The sequence below is a fragment of the Chelon labrosus genome, assembly GCF_963514085.1.
Source record: "Chelon labrosus genome assembly, chromosome: 19".
Taxonomy (NCBI): Eukaryota; Metazoa; Chordata; class Actinopteri; order Mugiliformes; family Mugilidae; genus Chelon; species Chelon labrosus.
The window spans coordinates 6,160,285-6,175,664 of NC_140352.1; the positions used below are offsets into that span (position 1 = coordinate 6,160,285).

A 15,380-nucleotide genomic window follows, 5' to 3' on the forward strand; every position below is an offset into this window, starting at 1 on the left:
GATGGAAGGAGCGCCAACAATACAAGCTGCATTTCACATTCAATTTCATCACTTGTACTAACAGCCGGTTGTGTGCCTATGCAGCGATGCTGCAATGCCTCTGATCTTACCAGCCTGTGTGCTCTATCAAACAGATCACACTGGGGCCGGGCAATACGACCACAAATATTACAATATATTCTCTGGTATTGATCAGTGTCAGGACTAATCACGACACGCGTTTAATAGCACTCCCACTACCACGAGCTGCTTGTGTTTGGGGTTTCTCGGCACAGAACTGAAGCCGGGAGAAGGAAAATGAAACAGAAGGCTCATTCAAGTTTCAGATGCTTCGTTGTTGATGATTCCTTGGCTAAAAATCACATTATCGTTTGAGAACCTCATACCCTGATCACGACTAAACAAACTGGAGGCTAATCCGTGCTGAAACTTTAACATCAGTCCAATTATGGGCTATTTCAAACACAACGCTCACACTCGAATTATTACTTTAAGCTGGCTCGATATCACTTGGTATCATTCTGTCTAACTCGGACCCATTGTGATGCTTTACAACCGTTCCTTCGTTACGGTCGTTATCCCCCTTTCACCGACTTGTTTTCACATCTCTCTCTCTCTGAGCTATTACTTCATTGTGCCTTTTATGCCTCTTATCTTCCCGTGTAACCCAATAGGAACAGGCAGTACATTTCACTGCGAACGGGTCCGCACTTCAGCAACACGCACGCTTATTTTTTTCCATCTGACTGGTTGTCCATCTTGGTTGTTTCAAGTTTGTTTTCGCCCCACAGCCAGTTTTTTGTTTTGTGATGAATAGCTGGTGTTGCCTGTTTGTTCCGAGCCTGTTAGTGCTGCATGCTTGACTGACTGACTGACTGACTGACTGACTGACTGCCTGCCTGCCTGCCTGCCTGGAGCGGTAATACAACTTATAAAAAGCAGATGTTTACATGTTTAAAACGATATAATTGAACATAATTATATTATTGTAATTTTAGCACCTCATTCATTGCCAAGCAGTCTTATTATTGGCGTATTACGACAAGAAACGCGCACTCGAGCTGCTCCGTTTTCCTCCGTGCCGCGGACTAAAGTGACGGCAGAAGTTCATGTGCATGTTAGGCGGTAAATATTTACAGCCACATGACTCATGGCAGGATAAAACCTCAAGTATTTACCTGCAGCGTTCGCTTCCTACGACCACTTTAATGACTTCACAGGGACTCTTTTTCTCAGCGTCTCCTAAAATAACAGACTAAGAAGAGGCCCCCCTGAACTCTTCGGTATAAAAATAACACCAGCATCGCACTGTGGTGGTGGTGGTGGGGAGGGGGGGTAAGGAGGGCCTTAGCCGGGCTTGTTTTGTTCAGAACGACACCGTTGTCACAAACACGACTTTTGACAAGGTTTCTGTTTCAAATAAACAGCCTCTCGTCAACTCCGGCTATTTTAAGATTAAAGAAAAAAACAAAACAAGGAGGCTTGGGTTTGCCAATTTCTTAGGTAGCCTACAGTATAAGACGCCATTTTATTGCGCGCCATAAAAGTAACTGAACTGATCAAATGTCAAATGTGACTCAGAGGGACATCGTGTCTTGACGGCGTAATCTGCGTAATAAAAAATTCGTCACTGTAACTTCTGTGAGCTCCAGAGTCCTAGAGCCACAGAGCCGTTTAACCAGGTGAGACGCCAACTCGGGAAAAGCTTCTCCTTATCTAATCTTTCTATTTTTTCCTTCAAATATCCATAATAAGTCGGCAAAAGCAACAACTGCGCCGATAACGGCCCGGGGCGCCAGCGGTCACCTCGCTAATTCGCCGCCCAATCCCCGCTCTCATCGATTTTCCCGGCTCGCTGACCCCTGCGACCACATCCGAGCACCTCCCCCCGCGTTGAACCTCTCCACTGACCTCCAGAAAAGTTTAAGCTTTCTGGCGAGCTGCTAAGTTCAACTATTCATTCTGGAGATGATAGCCTCTTAGATATCGACATGCCCGGGGTGGATGCTCTGTTGTGTGCAAGCGCGCCGCTCATGCCCGCGCGGCTTTCCGGGCCGACTCTCCTGCCAGCGTACTCCTCCAGCTCCGCGGATAGGGTAATCAATGTTGAAGGAACGCCCACACTTCCCTCAAACGCGGTACGTTAGCAGCATTAGCTTATTCTCATGGAAAAGTTGTCAATGTGAGACCAGTTTTGCGATAATCAAGCAGCTCTGTAAGAGAAAAACAGCCTGGCCTGGGAGTTTATCATTTTCTTTAAGACTACAGGAAGCATGGCAAAAGAACAACCGGTGTACCTGCCACATTAGGGGCCCCCCCCCCCAACTCCAATTCAGCTCCTGATCACTCAGACAAAACCTCAACTTCATGGGAATCCACAATCTTTCACTGTCAAAAATGCACATATGCAACAGATTACATAAAACTGACTGGGTGTGTGTTAGTGATTTAAGGGTAAATGCAAACAAACGTCGAGCCGAGATGGACGAGAGAAGGGAAGCAGGGGGTCCTGTTCTTTCTTTCTTTTTTTTTTTTTTTCTCTGTCATGAATGAGAGAAGAAGAGGAGCTGGGGAAAGAGGGGAAAAAGGTACCGAGCGGAGAATTACTTACAACGATGTGTGCCGGTGACGGGGACCTGGCATCTTTAAGTGCTTGTCTACTTTGAAGACTTCCTGGTTGAACATCTAGCAGGGGCCATTTCATCTGTAGGTACTGAATGGCAGAAAGGAAACAGAATGGAAAGAAAGAAACAAAACATGTTAACAATGCAGAAAGCAAATGAACGGATCAGAAAACGGGACGAAAAGAAAAAAAAACAAAAAAAAAAAACGGGAGACGACATTTCTTGACACGTGTATGGGTGTGGAAACTCAAAAACATGGTGAAAGCAAATAAAGATCGTAAGGCGGATGGTGGGAGGGGTGAGGATGGCCTTAAAGCATGCATCTGAGAGTTTGCTTTAGCAACCGGGCTCCAAGATTTATTTTTAAACCTTAAACCTACTTTTGTTTTTATAACGCTGCAGGCGAACAATTTTTATTTTCACTGAGTCACTTATTTGGAGTTGGGGCTGAGTTAGGTTTAATACTGTACACAGCTTATGGCTTTAAGATGACCTAATGTCATAAATGTGACTGTTGTCAGACTTTTTATTGGAACCAATAAAGAGGATAAAGCATGGCGTCTCACCACGCTCCTCTGGGGCTAAACCTCCTGACTGCTCCCATAAATGATTGACTTGGACTCTATCAGAAGTCTGTCTGTCTGTCTTCCTCCCACCCTCTCTCTCTCTCGCTCTATCTCTCTCTCTCTCTCACACACACACACACACACAAGCACGGAAAAACAGATAAGCAGAAACAAGGGTCATGAGAAACATCTGTCTGTGTAATAGACCGTGCGGCGTCCTTTTTTAATTTGATGACATCGTCTGTGTTGATCTAAAACCGACGGCGGCGTACCTGCTCCTTTCGACCAGGGAGACCTCAAACACACGGTCGCAATAAAAGCGGGCAACGCGCATCAAATCTGCGGCCCTCGCTAAAACATTTTGCATAGATTAATATGAAAAAAAAAAAGACGGAAACCGCTCGTTTGACACGCCGGCGAATTCCCTGTATAGTTTCGTGTGTTGACTTTGCTGCAGTGTGTGTGGCCCGAACACGGCGCTTATCAATGTCACAGCCACCTCGTTAGAGGGAAAGAGGTCACGGCAACTGTTTCAAATGTGAGGTGAAGAACCTAACATTTAAAAAAAAACAACAGACAAGAGACTCTAACCATCATCTCTACCACATAATGGACGGACAGCGGGGCAACTTCTCCTAAAGGCTCTGACAACTTTGTTGCTCCAAAGAACGCTACAGGAAACCTTTCCTGCCTCGAGCCGTCAGCCGTCCTCATCTGGACTTATTCAATCGTTTTATTATTCGTGTAAACATTGTGTATATAGGTTTATAGAGTACGTATGGTATTCAGAGTGTCAGCACATTGCTGCTGCAACTGTGAAATTGCCCTGTTTGGGATAATGAAGTATGTCTCTATCTTAGAACTACTGTGGAATTCAAAATCTGGGAGGGGGGCTTCAGTGGCTTCATTAACAGTGGATGCCCCCTATATGTGCATGCAATGACAAACAACATTTTAAAAAAATTGGTTTAATTCTGCGAAGGTTGAAACTGTGGCAGTAAGAAACTCATTGAAAGAACAGCAGTGATCGCTGGTAAGGCAAAACGAACGTAAAGGAGTTTTGGGCGACAGGGTTGTGCAGAAGTGCATGCATTTCTCTGTGTGTGTGTGTGTGTGTGTGTGTGTGTGTGTGTTTTAAACGTGCCATGAAATGATAAAATAACGTTTTATTTTCCCGATTCACCCGACCGGCACGCTCTCATTTTCTCTCGTTTTTTATACAGATGAGTTCGGAAGACGGACAGCAAAGTTACTTTTAATATCGTCTGAGAGTAATGAACTCGAAGCTGGTTCTGGTACAAGATCTTCTCCCATCCCTGCAACCTAAATTCACTACGTCCACTGAAATGAAAAGGAGTGAGGAACGTTGGCGTGAATGCGATAAAAAGCGACGCGCGTTCAGAGTCGGCATGAAAACACTGTCCTGTCAAATGGAGCCCTGGATCATGCATTCACTCCATTCGGTCGTAGTAGATGTTAGCGTAGTTTGTCAGCAAGATTAGCCAGCACGATGGTTGAGAAAGTACGTCATACTGTTGTTACGATAGTGAACTATGTCATTGCAGATTTTCACTGCAGGTCTAGTAATGGGTCTAAGTCCAGATGAGTGACTTTGGATTTGAAGCTGAGGCCGTAATGCCATTTGGACGTGAACCTTTGACCTGAAACAAAAATCAGCCCGAACACTGGAGGACCTTTCTTCTCTTCCCATCATCTTAAATTGCATTTCATGAGTGAGAGATCATGTGCTTCTTTGCACAATAATGACATAAGGCCTAAGTAGTTCCTTTAGTTTTGTTACACTTCATAACGACCTACTGAGCCCAGGATGACATGTTGGTGTCAAAAACTTTTATTGCCGTTTTTATAAATTATAATCATTCCTCTAAGATAATCCAAGTGTAGAGGGAGTGTGGCTCTTGTGTGGTGACGCATTCACTTTCTTTGTGTTCCTGTCCTGAAAAGGTGACCGCTAGTTTGTATGCATGGCTGAGAGTGTGTGTGCGTGTGTGTGTGTGTGTGTGTGTGTGTCTGGTCAGAGAGTGAGTGTGTCGCGACCCTTCCCGAGACTGTGTCTAAATCAGTGGTAATTAGCGAAGAGTTCACCGCGGGGTGCCTGCCAGTGGTAGACGCTGGAGGGAGTTATTGACTCCATGTCTTCGGTTACAGCAGCCAATGCCTGGTCTCTCTCCACCACTAACGCTCATTTATGACCCAAAGACGGCTTTTACTGCTGAAAAAATTGGGGTTTGTTGACGCTTGTTTGCATGTCCTTAAAGTGGAAAAAGGAGCGGTCGTAAAAACTCCAGAGTTGAGGACTTGCGGGTTTTTATGGACCCCCCACACTGGGTATTAATTGCCATGAAGAGGAGGAGGAGGAGGAGGAGGAGAAGAGGGTGGTAGCGTAACAGTAAAAGAGGAGGAGGAGGAGAGTGACGGGGCTGCTGTCATCTATGAGGTAATTCAAGACAGTGTCCATTGGTGCCAGAGGGGCTAGAGGACAGGGCCGCGCCGGAGAAAGAGGAATTGTGGATCCAGTCATGGGAAAGTCCTGCCGCGGCGGAGCGTGCATGTGCGCACATGCTCACACATGCACAAATTCAAACACAGCTGCAGCCGGGAGAGGGGTCCAACGAGAGGACATTCTGAGGAGGTGGGTAAGGAGCGTGAAGGTGACACCCCAGAGTGTGGCAATGGGTTAGTGACACACCAACCGACTGGAGAGAGAGAGAGAGAGAGAGAGTGGGGGGGGGGGGGGCTGGAGCGCCTGCCCTGACAAGTGGCCCCACTTCAGCGCAGCTATTGCAAATGTTCTCACACACTAATCTCTCCTGCAGATTTTATAAGCATGCCGAGGAAAACGGAGCCTTGGCAAGCGCCGCGCTTTCCGACCACCCCCTTCTTGGCCTCCTGCCTCTCGCTCCACCCGCCTGTCTGCCTCGCTAACGGACGCGCTGCCCGGGCTTGAGTAGGCCGTGACCTCTGACCCCCCCCCAGCTCTCTCGGCAGGCTGCTAGCCCCTCCCCGTTCTCTCCACTCTACGACCTGAAAACTCTCCCGCTATGAGGGGGCCCCCCGTGTAACTCAAGAGCCATTCCAATGTGACAAATTACTCCGGAGTTCCAGGATAACTCTCTCCTCTCCGCTGTCTCTAGTCTAGCGCACCCCCCACCAGCCCACCAGCCCACCTCCCACGCACACACAACACTAACCAGTCCCCCTTGACAGACCCCCACCACGTAAGAGCCAACCGGTGGTTCCGGCTCTGGGTTGTGCTGCAGACAGCTTCTTCTTCTCCACTCCCTCTCTCTCTCTCTCTCTCTCTTTCACCCTTCCTACCCTGCGTCCCTCCTGTTCTCTCTCTCCCCCCCTACCCTGCACCCCTCCTCGCCTGGCCAACCCCACAATGGGAGCTGAATGACTCAATTGTCTCTGATGAAGTGAAAGACAAGGGAGTCCTCTAAATCCTTACAGAGGGATGAACTCACCCTCACTGTCCCGATTTCCCTGGAGTCTATTGCTTTCCCAAGCACAAGGAGGGGACTGGAGTGGAGAGGGGGGGGCGCACGGGGTTGTTTACAAGGCGAAAGAGCCTGTAATTCATTTCCTTATTGATCAGTTTATCGTTTGCTTTTGTCAAATAACAACTGACTCGCTGAGAGAGAGCTAAAACTGGACCAAACCACATGAGGTATTTTTCGGACGATTAATTCTCTATTGATCAAATAATCTTCAAGTTCATCTCCAGCATCCACTCACCCATACGCGACCGACCGCTGATGCGCCACGGTTTGGCATGTTACGAACAACAGCGCTAACCCAGATCCACAGTTACTGTCAACACATGTGAAAACTAGCTGTGTGTGTGAGGGGGGGTGGCCCTCGTCCCCACGTCCCAGCTCGTGGCGCAGGGGAAGCCGGCTGGAGGCGAACCGAGGGGCGTCCCGAGCCCTGCCACATCACCGCCTCGCACATTCACACACCAGCTCTCGCTACTGTTGTCACTAATCCAGCGAGCTGGCACAGCTGGAAGCTATTTGGCCTAAAACATCCTACAAGTACAAGTGTTAGACTCTGATCCTCGCACAAAAATGTTTCCTTCTAAATCCTATCAAACCGAAACCAGACGTCAGATAGTAGGGCACAGATCGATCCAGTACTTTTAATATTCTGCATCCGAGTCTTGATCCGATCTTAAATAAACAAAATGTCCTCAACTGAAGATTATCCAACGCTTTTCTTGTCTTACTTAGATCCTCCTAGATCACGTGTGCACCAGCGCGACTGTATTAAGTCCAATGAATGGGTCTGTCAGAGCTAATGTAGCTAGAGGAGGGTAGTTCATACCTTGGCTCCAGAAAACCTGTGTTCTGTACTCCAGAAATGGACTCTGCAACCCTCCCTGTATTATTTTTTTCACTGGACAATATCTCAAAGACACTTCCCTCAAGTGCAGATGCAGCCTTCGCCTCAGTTTACTTGTGATATTCCTTTCTTTTTATTTAATGTAGTTGGTAGTGTTGGATAAAGATCACCTACTACCACCCTGCCAAACATTCACATTACATAATTTACCAGAGTAAAGTTCTTCCACACAGCAGCCATGTTGGAGTCACATGATTATGGATCCTTCTTCTACATCGCCTTTTGTTTTTTTTGGCGGCTTCGACGCCAGGAAACGAAGAGGAATCCAACGTTTTTACGCTACAGGAACGTGATCTGGATAAATAACTGCGAAAGATCGGGCTCGGCTGAAGTCCGATACCGATCTGAACGTTTAAAAAAAGATGCCTGGATCGGGACATCCCGTCAATAGCCAGCTCCTTTTCCACCAAGTCACCCATCTGATATGTTCATCACATGCATGCAGCCTGCACGGCTTGTTCGTTTTGTTTTGGATTAAGAGCAGAGGGCTCGAGACCAATCAAACAAACAGAGCTCCTTATGTGCCAATGTGGCTCTCAAACGCTGGTCTACTCTCCAGCAGGGGACCATGAGACGAATGATGAGGACCACCGGGGCTCCATCAAGCATTTCAGCCATGTGAGCAATGCGAGAATGGAGGGGGGGGGCAGACACAGAAAGACAGACAGATAGCAGCTTGGGTTTAGAGTCAGCATATGGATGCTGGATGTCGCTCTGGAGAGTCCAACAGATCTTGTGGCCATCTGTGTACGCCTCATGACGCAGACATGACATAGTTTTACACAATATGCATACAGAGAACGCATGCACATTCATACCGGGCAGCCCCCCCACCCCCAAATGCCCACCCTGACATACTGTACATGCTTACTCACTGATTCACACCTGAACGACAATGCTTGCCCATATTTGAACGTCCCATGGTCGACGGGGGCCGGCGGCTCCCCGGGGAGAGCGCTCAGAGATGGGATTGACAGCTTGCAGATTACACCAATCAGGGGCGCTGCTATTAAAGAGCTTTATTTAAGGCCGAAATGATCAAGGCTAGTAAGAGGAGCCCATTCAAAGCTCCGCAAGTAAACTGCGCCGAGCTTAAAAGATTAGTTCCATCCAGTTTGACTACAATTTTATCCCGTTAGGAAAGCGAGAGCCGAGCATATCGTCTTGATCTGCTGCGGATAAACGCTGGCAGCCTTTGTCGTCCCTCTGCAGGTGCCAAAGGAAAAGCAAACGCGTGCTTATGCAAACACGCAATTTATTGGAGGAGGAGAAAGTAATTTTCTGTAATTGAGGGCGGGAGAAGCTTTACACAAACCCTTTGAAAGCCTCTCGGATAAAAAAAAAGAAAAAGAAAAAGCAGCCCACTCGGCTATATGATACACTGTTGTGTCTGATCCTGCACATGTTTCTGGAGGAACGGTTTTGGTACAAGTGGAAGGATTCCTTGACAAAACCGAGAGAAAGTTAGCCAACACAAGAGGGCCCATGATGGCTGCTTTGGTTTCGACTAATGCACATTTTATGAGTAAATATTAAAGAAAGAGAGAGAAAAAAAAAAAAGCACCCCACCTGCTCTGATAGCCAGAGGCATTTTGCAACCAGGAAAATAAAAGTGAAATGTGGGAAGGCCTGGGGTTTGTGTGCCCTGGGGCGGGAAGGGGTCCACTGGGCCCATATTTACTCCAAAGCCAGAACCGCTTGGGGGTTCCACTGGCCCTGACAGCACTGGGGCCGCCGACCTGATCCAAAAACCTCCCCTCCTCACCTCCTACCCCTACCCCCTTTGCCAACAATCTCCACCTCAACCTCAAACTCCCCTTTTTCTCGCTTTCTTGCAGAAAAACTCAACCCGACACTTTCATACAAGCCTTTTTTTTTTTTTCTCCACAGGGGGAATGTGCACGTGACCTCTCCTTCCTCTCCACCCAACTCAGACTTTGCTCACCCCCTAAAATGAGGCTGGAGAAGAAAAAACGACTATTGTTCCAAATATCTCTCTTTCGGTCTTTGACAAAAAATAAAACAAAGGGTGGAAAGGCTTTGTATTTTTAACTAACTGATATGTTTTGTGTCCTTTCTTTAGACTTACATCCAAGAACACTTGACTTTTATCAGACCTGTTCTGGAAGTTAGTTTCGCTCTCTTAAACACTGGTTCATGAGATAAGTATGGCTTTGCTCTGACGCTGTTTACTTAGCAGGTGTGGACAAATGCGCTGTTCAAACACCAGCTGATTGACCGGAAAGTTTCAAAAGGATTGCACAACACGTAGCTGACAAATTTTTAGACACGAGTCGCCAGGAGACGGAAATCAAACGCTCAGGGAAAAGGAAAAAAAAAAAAAGAAAGAAGAAGAAGTCGTTTAATTGAGCTGATTAGACGGTGACAGGATGTAGCTAAAGATTACACACACTCGGATGTGCCCATAAAGTTCACAAAGGAAGTGTGAGGGTGACACGACTGCATTCCAAAATACACCAACTTCTCAGCAAGTCTCACAAAGTAAACAGCGTTCCATTTCTGACTTTTGCACTCCCCCCACCTCCACCCTCCAGCACTCCAGCACTCCACCCTCCTTCCCCGTTTACCACTGTCCTGTGTCATTAAGAGTATCTCTTGGCTGCTCTATAAATAGTGGCGGGGAGGGTGAAGGCCAGCAGGAGATGGCTAGTCTTCCATCAGGCCCCCGCTAATGAACAGGCGCTCTGGCACCTTTAGCATCAGGCTCCGCGACAGAATGCCTCTCCTTTCAGGTTCTTTCACCTGCTTCACAGAGCTGCTCTTCTCTCTGAGTGACTCTCCACTTCCTTCGCTCTGATACAAATATAACTCGGGCTCTATTTCCAGAAGGGTGACAGTGGGTTAGATGTTATGATGTTTCATCTGTAATAAAATCTGCCCACTTCCTCCTATTAGTGTTGTAAACGGAGATAAATTGAGCAACAGGATTACTCATTGTTTTGTCCTTAGCTACAGATAAAACCGCAACTACGTGGCTGCGATTAGTTCGACGCGATAAACAAGTCCCTCTGCTTTAATTATGTGTGTAATAGGATATCACGATGTACTAAGTCAACTGGATTTACTGGATTTGTTTTGATGATGTTCTTGTTCTTGTGCATAGGCAGCTCGAATGAATAGTGACACACACCAATCAGGCATAACATTGTGACCACCTGCCGCCAAAACAGTTATGACTCATCAGAGAATAGACACGGGCCTTCTGAGGGTGTCCTGTTCTGTCTGGCAACAGGATGTTAGGCCTTTGGGTCCTATGGGTTGAGGGGAGGAGCCTCTGTGGATCATCCCACAGATACTTGATCAGTTTGGGATCTAGTGAATTTGGAGGCCAGGTCAACACCTTGTGCTGTTCGTCATGTTTTTTTGAGTTGTTCCTAAAGAGTTTTTGTGGCTGCTGCCATCAAGGAGTGTCATTGCTATGGGGAGGGGGCTGGTCTGGTCTAGGTGGGAGCTACATGTCTAAGTAACATCAACACCAATGAATGCCAGCTCCAGAAGTTTCCCAGCAGAACATTGCGTTGTCACAAGATGTCATTTACTTCTCCTGTCAGTGGTCATAATGTTATGCCTGATCAGTGTATCTTGCTGCCCTAAGTCAACTGGATTTACCAGATTTGTTTTGAGGATGTTCTTATTCTTGTGTATGGGCTGCTCGAATGAATAGTGACATACACCAATCAGGCATAACATTATGACCACATGCCTCCAAAACAGTTGTGACTCATCAGAGAATGGACATGGGCCTTCTGAGGGTGTCCTGTGGTGTCTGGCAACAGAATGTTGTTAGGCCTTTGGGTTGAGGGAAGGGAGATCAGTTTGGGATCTAGTGAATTTGGAGGCCAGGTCAACACCTTGTGCTGTTCTTCATGTTTTTTTTTAGTTGTTCCTGAAGCGTTTTTGACATCAAGGAGTGTCATTGCTATGGGGTGGGGGGGACTGGTCTGGTCTAGGTGGGGGCTACATGTCTAAGTAACATCCACACCAATGAATGCCAGGTTCATAAGTTTCCCAGCAGAACACTGACTTGTCACAAGATGGTTGATGTTATTCACTTCTCCTGTCAGTGGTCATAATGTTATGCCTGATCAGTTCATCTCGCTGCACTAAGTCAACTGGATTTACTGGTTTTGTTTTGAGGATGTTCATGAGTTTTGTGCTCCTTAAGGAGTAATATGCATCTTGATATATGAACGGCGACACGTCCTGGAGTCCAGTTGGTTTTCTAGATTTTACACCAAACTGTTGATTTGTCTGAATTCCAATATTCCGTCAAATTAGTCGAAGCCGAGTGTGGAAGATGCCCCGGACTGACGGGGCAAAGATCATCTCTCAGACCTTCGCAGCTGGAGCTTCATATACAATGACCTACTTAGAGGCTGCATGGAGGTGAGCAGGCACGTCCATGGGCCTAGGTGTGTCTGAGCCCCTTACGCAAGGCCGTGACCAGGGGGTGGGAGGAGAAGAGGTTGGGCAACCCGTACGCTCACTCCACGCTTACCTTTGTTTGCAGGAAGCAGGCTTAGGGGTGTGGAGGGGAGAGTTAAAAAGGTGAACAGCAGCTGAGCTCTGCTAAGGGAGAAAAACTAAAGCTGATTGCTGCGCCCACGTTCTGCTGGAGAATGCTGTATTTGGTATTGTGCTGGAGGAGAGCTGAACGCTGCCCTTGATGTTGGGTGTCTGGTTTTGTTCTGCGAGAGTTCACTATGAATTAGTTAAACGGTAGACTGGATACAAGGAAGCTACGGAACATGCCTCAGAGGGAGAGAATGTGTACACTCTCAGGCTTCACAAAGACTTCCGATACTCTGAAAAACACTGCGCGCTATCACACAATTCCACCTACGCATATTCATCAATCAGAAAGCGTTATGTCGAAGGCATCACGCGCGCACACACACCAACCAACGGGCAATTAATCCTCACAGAAGAACGATACGAAACCAACAAACATTCAGCCTGTTTTGCGTCTTTTCCACACTTGCACATACACCTTGAAGCGGTTCAGCCTCCATATTCATGAGGCCTACTCCCTCAGCATACCTAAAACCCCAGGATTTTAAGGGCTTCAGCTCAAATCTCAAATATGGTTTGAGGTTATGGAGTTGTAACCCAACCAAGACGGGTAATTCATCACTTTTAAACCGTCTATTTTAGCTTCGATTAGCTTTAACCTGACTTATTGTTATGAAACATGGTATTTACTAAGACACAGTGCATGAAAGACGGAGGAGAAAAAAAAAATCCCTCACCAGCAATTACATGCAAGCTCACACAGTGGGGCACTGCCGCTTTGCCACGGTAGCTTAATGAATAAATAAGTAATAAGGACTTGGTTATTGGAGCTCATTAAAATGGGAGATGCTTCCAAGACAATAAGACCTTAAGAGGGTCAGGGGAGGCGGTTGTGTGGCTAGGGCTAGAGTCGCACCTCATCCACCCCTCCATGACCTGACCACATGGCCCCGGAGCACTCGCCTCCAAATCAACTCTGTCAGTGACGCACCCCGAGCCTCACCCTCAGCATCCCCACCTTCCCTGACGCACAGGAGCGCACGCATCTTCACGAACACACACACAAACACGGGCTCAGGAAGACATACACACCTACCTATCTCACAGTTAATTACCACTTAGCTCAATCACGTGGTGATCCGTCCATAAGAGCCCCTGCGCCCGCCTCCCCCGCAACACAAACAGCAGCGCACACATGCCAATTATTGATGAATCTTTAATATGGCGTTTTACAAAGTCTCCATCTCATTTCCTACCACTGAGCTGATGATTGTGCTTCCAGAGGAGGCTTAAGCATCCAAAAAAAATAAAAAAGTACACGCATAAAACTGAGCAAGAATAAATTAACTTAATGTAATATCATTGCAAGGCTATAATAAAGTGGCCTAAGCCATTTGGAGGATAACTTTCTTTTCTTTTTTTTTTTTTAGCATCCTCCTGTCTTGCATCTCCGGCTAGCTCTATATAAACCCACACCCCCCCCTCCCAGACAAAAATCCCACGCCGCGATAACATGTCAATAATGAGCTGAGGCCATCTATTGATCAGCTTAATTTTGCATCTATTAGCTAGGGAACGGCTTGCTCCGGGGGCGAGGGAAGCCGGGCGCTAACACGCACCGACAGGCTGGATGGAGATCATTACAACTGATGTTCACACACACGCTGTGATTGACATGGAGATAAGGCAGGAGAGAGCCCAGGCTCGCACGCCTCCCCGCACACTAAGCTAATGATACACCAAATGTGTGCTTGGTATGTGTACAGCGCTGTGTGTGTGTGTGTGAGTGCATGACAGCGAGAGCGTCTATCAAGGAAGAAGAGTTGGAGCAGGAGGAGAAAAAAAGGGGGAAAAGAGGAGAAGAAAAGAAGGCCACACGCCTATGCTAATTGGCACAGTCAGACAGGGGAGCTCATAAAGGACGAAAAAGCATTTAGTGGAGCACCTCAGCTTTCTGGATCGCCTTATCGAGCCGAGCGTCGTTTAAATGCAGCCCGGCGACGCCGCGGGAAAAAAACCCGGCTTTGACCCGGGAATGCACGGCTTCATCCGACACTTTCTTAATTTAGAGAGTTTGCATGAGAAACCCAGTCGAGGAGTTCATTATGCAAATCGTTTTGTTTTTCCCCGCGAACGAGTCATTGCAAGCTTCACGTGCCCCGCCGTGTCAACAAAGCAACCAAATCAGCCCGGAGGAGGTGTTTCTCCTTCTCCAGGCATTTCCTGACACTCTTCTTTTCTCACATTTAGAAAATAAAAAAGGGTCCCAAAAGCGCAAGGGTCATGTTGCTTCAGTCGTGTTCTTAGACGTGCTGGAATCAAATGAGTCAGTCCAAAAAAACTACAAACGCTGGAGGAGGCGGGGGTTAGAGGTGGGCGTCTCATGGAGGGATCATCACTCGAAAACATGAAGAAAAAAAGAAGGGCAAACATTCCCAGACAATCACTCAAGGGTAACGTTGATGCTGCATTAGATTGTGCACATAAGAAAAGTGCCAAGAATAGTTGAATAACAAAATGCTAGGAATAGAACGCCCTGCCCTCTCTCACATCCACACAGCAGACCAGTCAACGCGTGATGGTTGAATATATCAGATTTGAGAAATGACACGTTATGTCAGGTGTCCACTATAAAAGGTGTGGGTTTCCACAAACTATTAGGCTGTAAATCCAACTTAAGGATGGATCCATATGGCGAGGGCATGCAGAAAACCGGGGTTTCCCATGCGATGTTAATACTATAGCAACCCGCCAGGGTCTAATTTGCTCCGCTACGGTCTCATAAACTGCACAGACGGCTGCTATATGTCGCTAATTCCAATATCCCTGTTATTATGGTGATTTAAAGGCGGACTGATACAAAACACATGATGTTATTCATGTGCAGACAACTCATATACTGCATAAATAGCTTTTAACAGTTTGGGATAACATCATATTAGATATTTACGGGCTTTTATTAAGGCAATTGAATTTATAATAATTCCCCAAGAGCCGCCAGGGTCTCACGAAAACCCTGTGGGAAACACTTGAGAAAACAACTATAACGTGGGATGTCCCTTTCTCCCACCCCCTGCTAACCCATCCTAGCTACCGCTCGCTTCTGCGGCAAAAGGGCCTGGCTTGGCATTGATGCAACAAGCTGCAACATAGGACGCTGCATGTTGCCTATGCAGAGAGCGGGAGGAACGGGGAGGAAGGGAAAGGGCCGGGCTGGGGTGGTTGTGCACCT

The 15,380-nt window shown here is 47.1% G+C and overlaps 1 protein-coding gene across 9 annotated transcripts in view; it reads right to left on the bottom strand.

Annotated features, from left to right (window-relative positions):
• tcf7l2 (transcription factor 7 like 2) overlaps positions 1–15,380 on the bottom strand; it is a 90,975-nt gene that overhangs the window by 55,980 nt on the left and 19,615 nt on the right. For all 9 annotated transcript variants that reach the window (XM_084566851.1, XM_084566847.1, XM_084566846.1 and 6 more), the window contains exon 4: positions 2,612–2,713. In XM_084566851.1, coding sequence (XP_084422977.1) covers positions 2,612–2,713 — 102 coding nt within the window. The remainder of the gene's footprint in view (positions 1–2,611; positions 2,714–15,380) is intronic.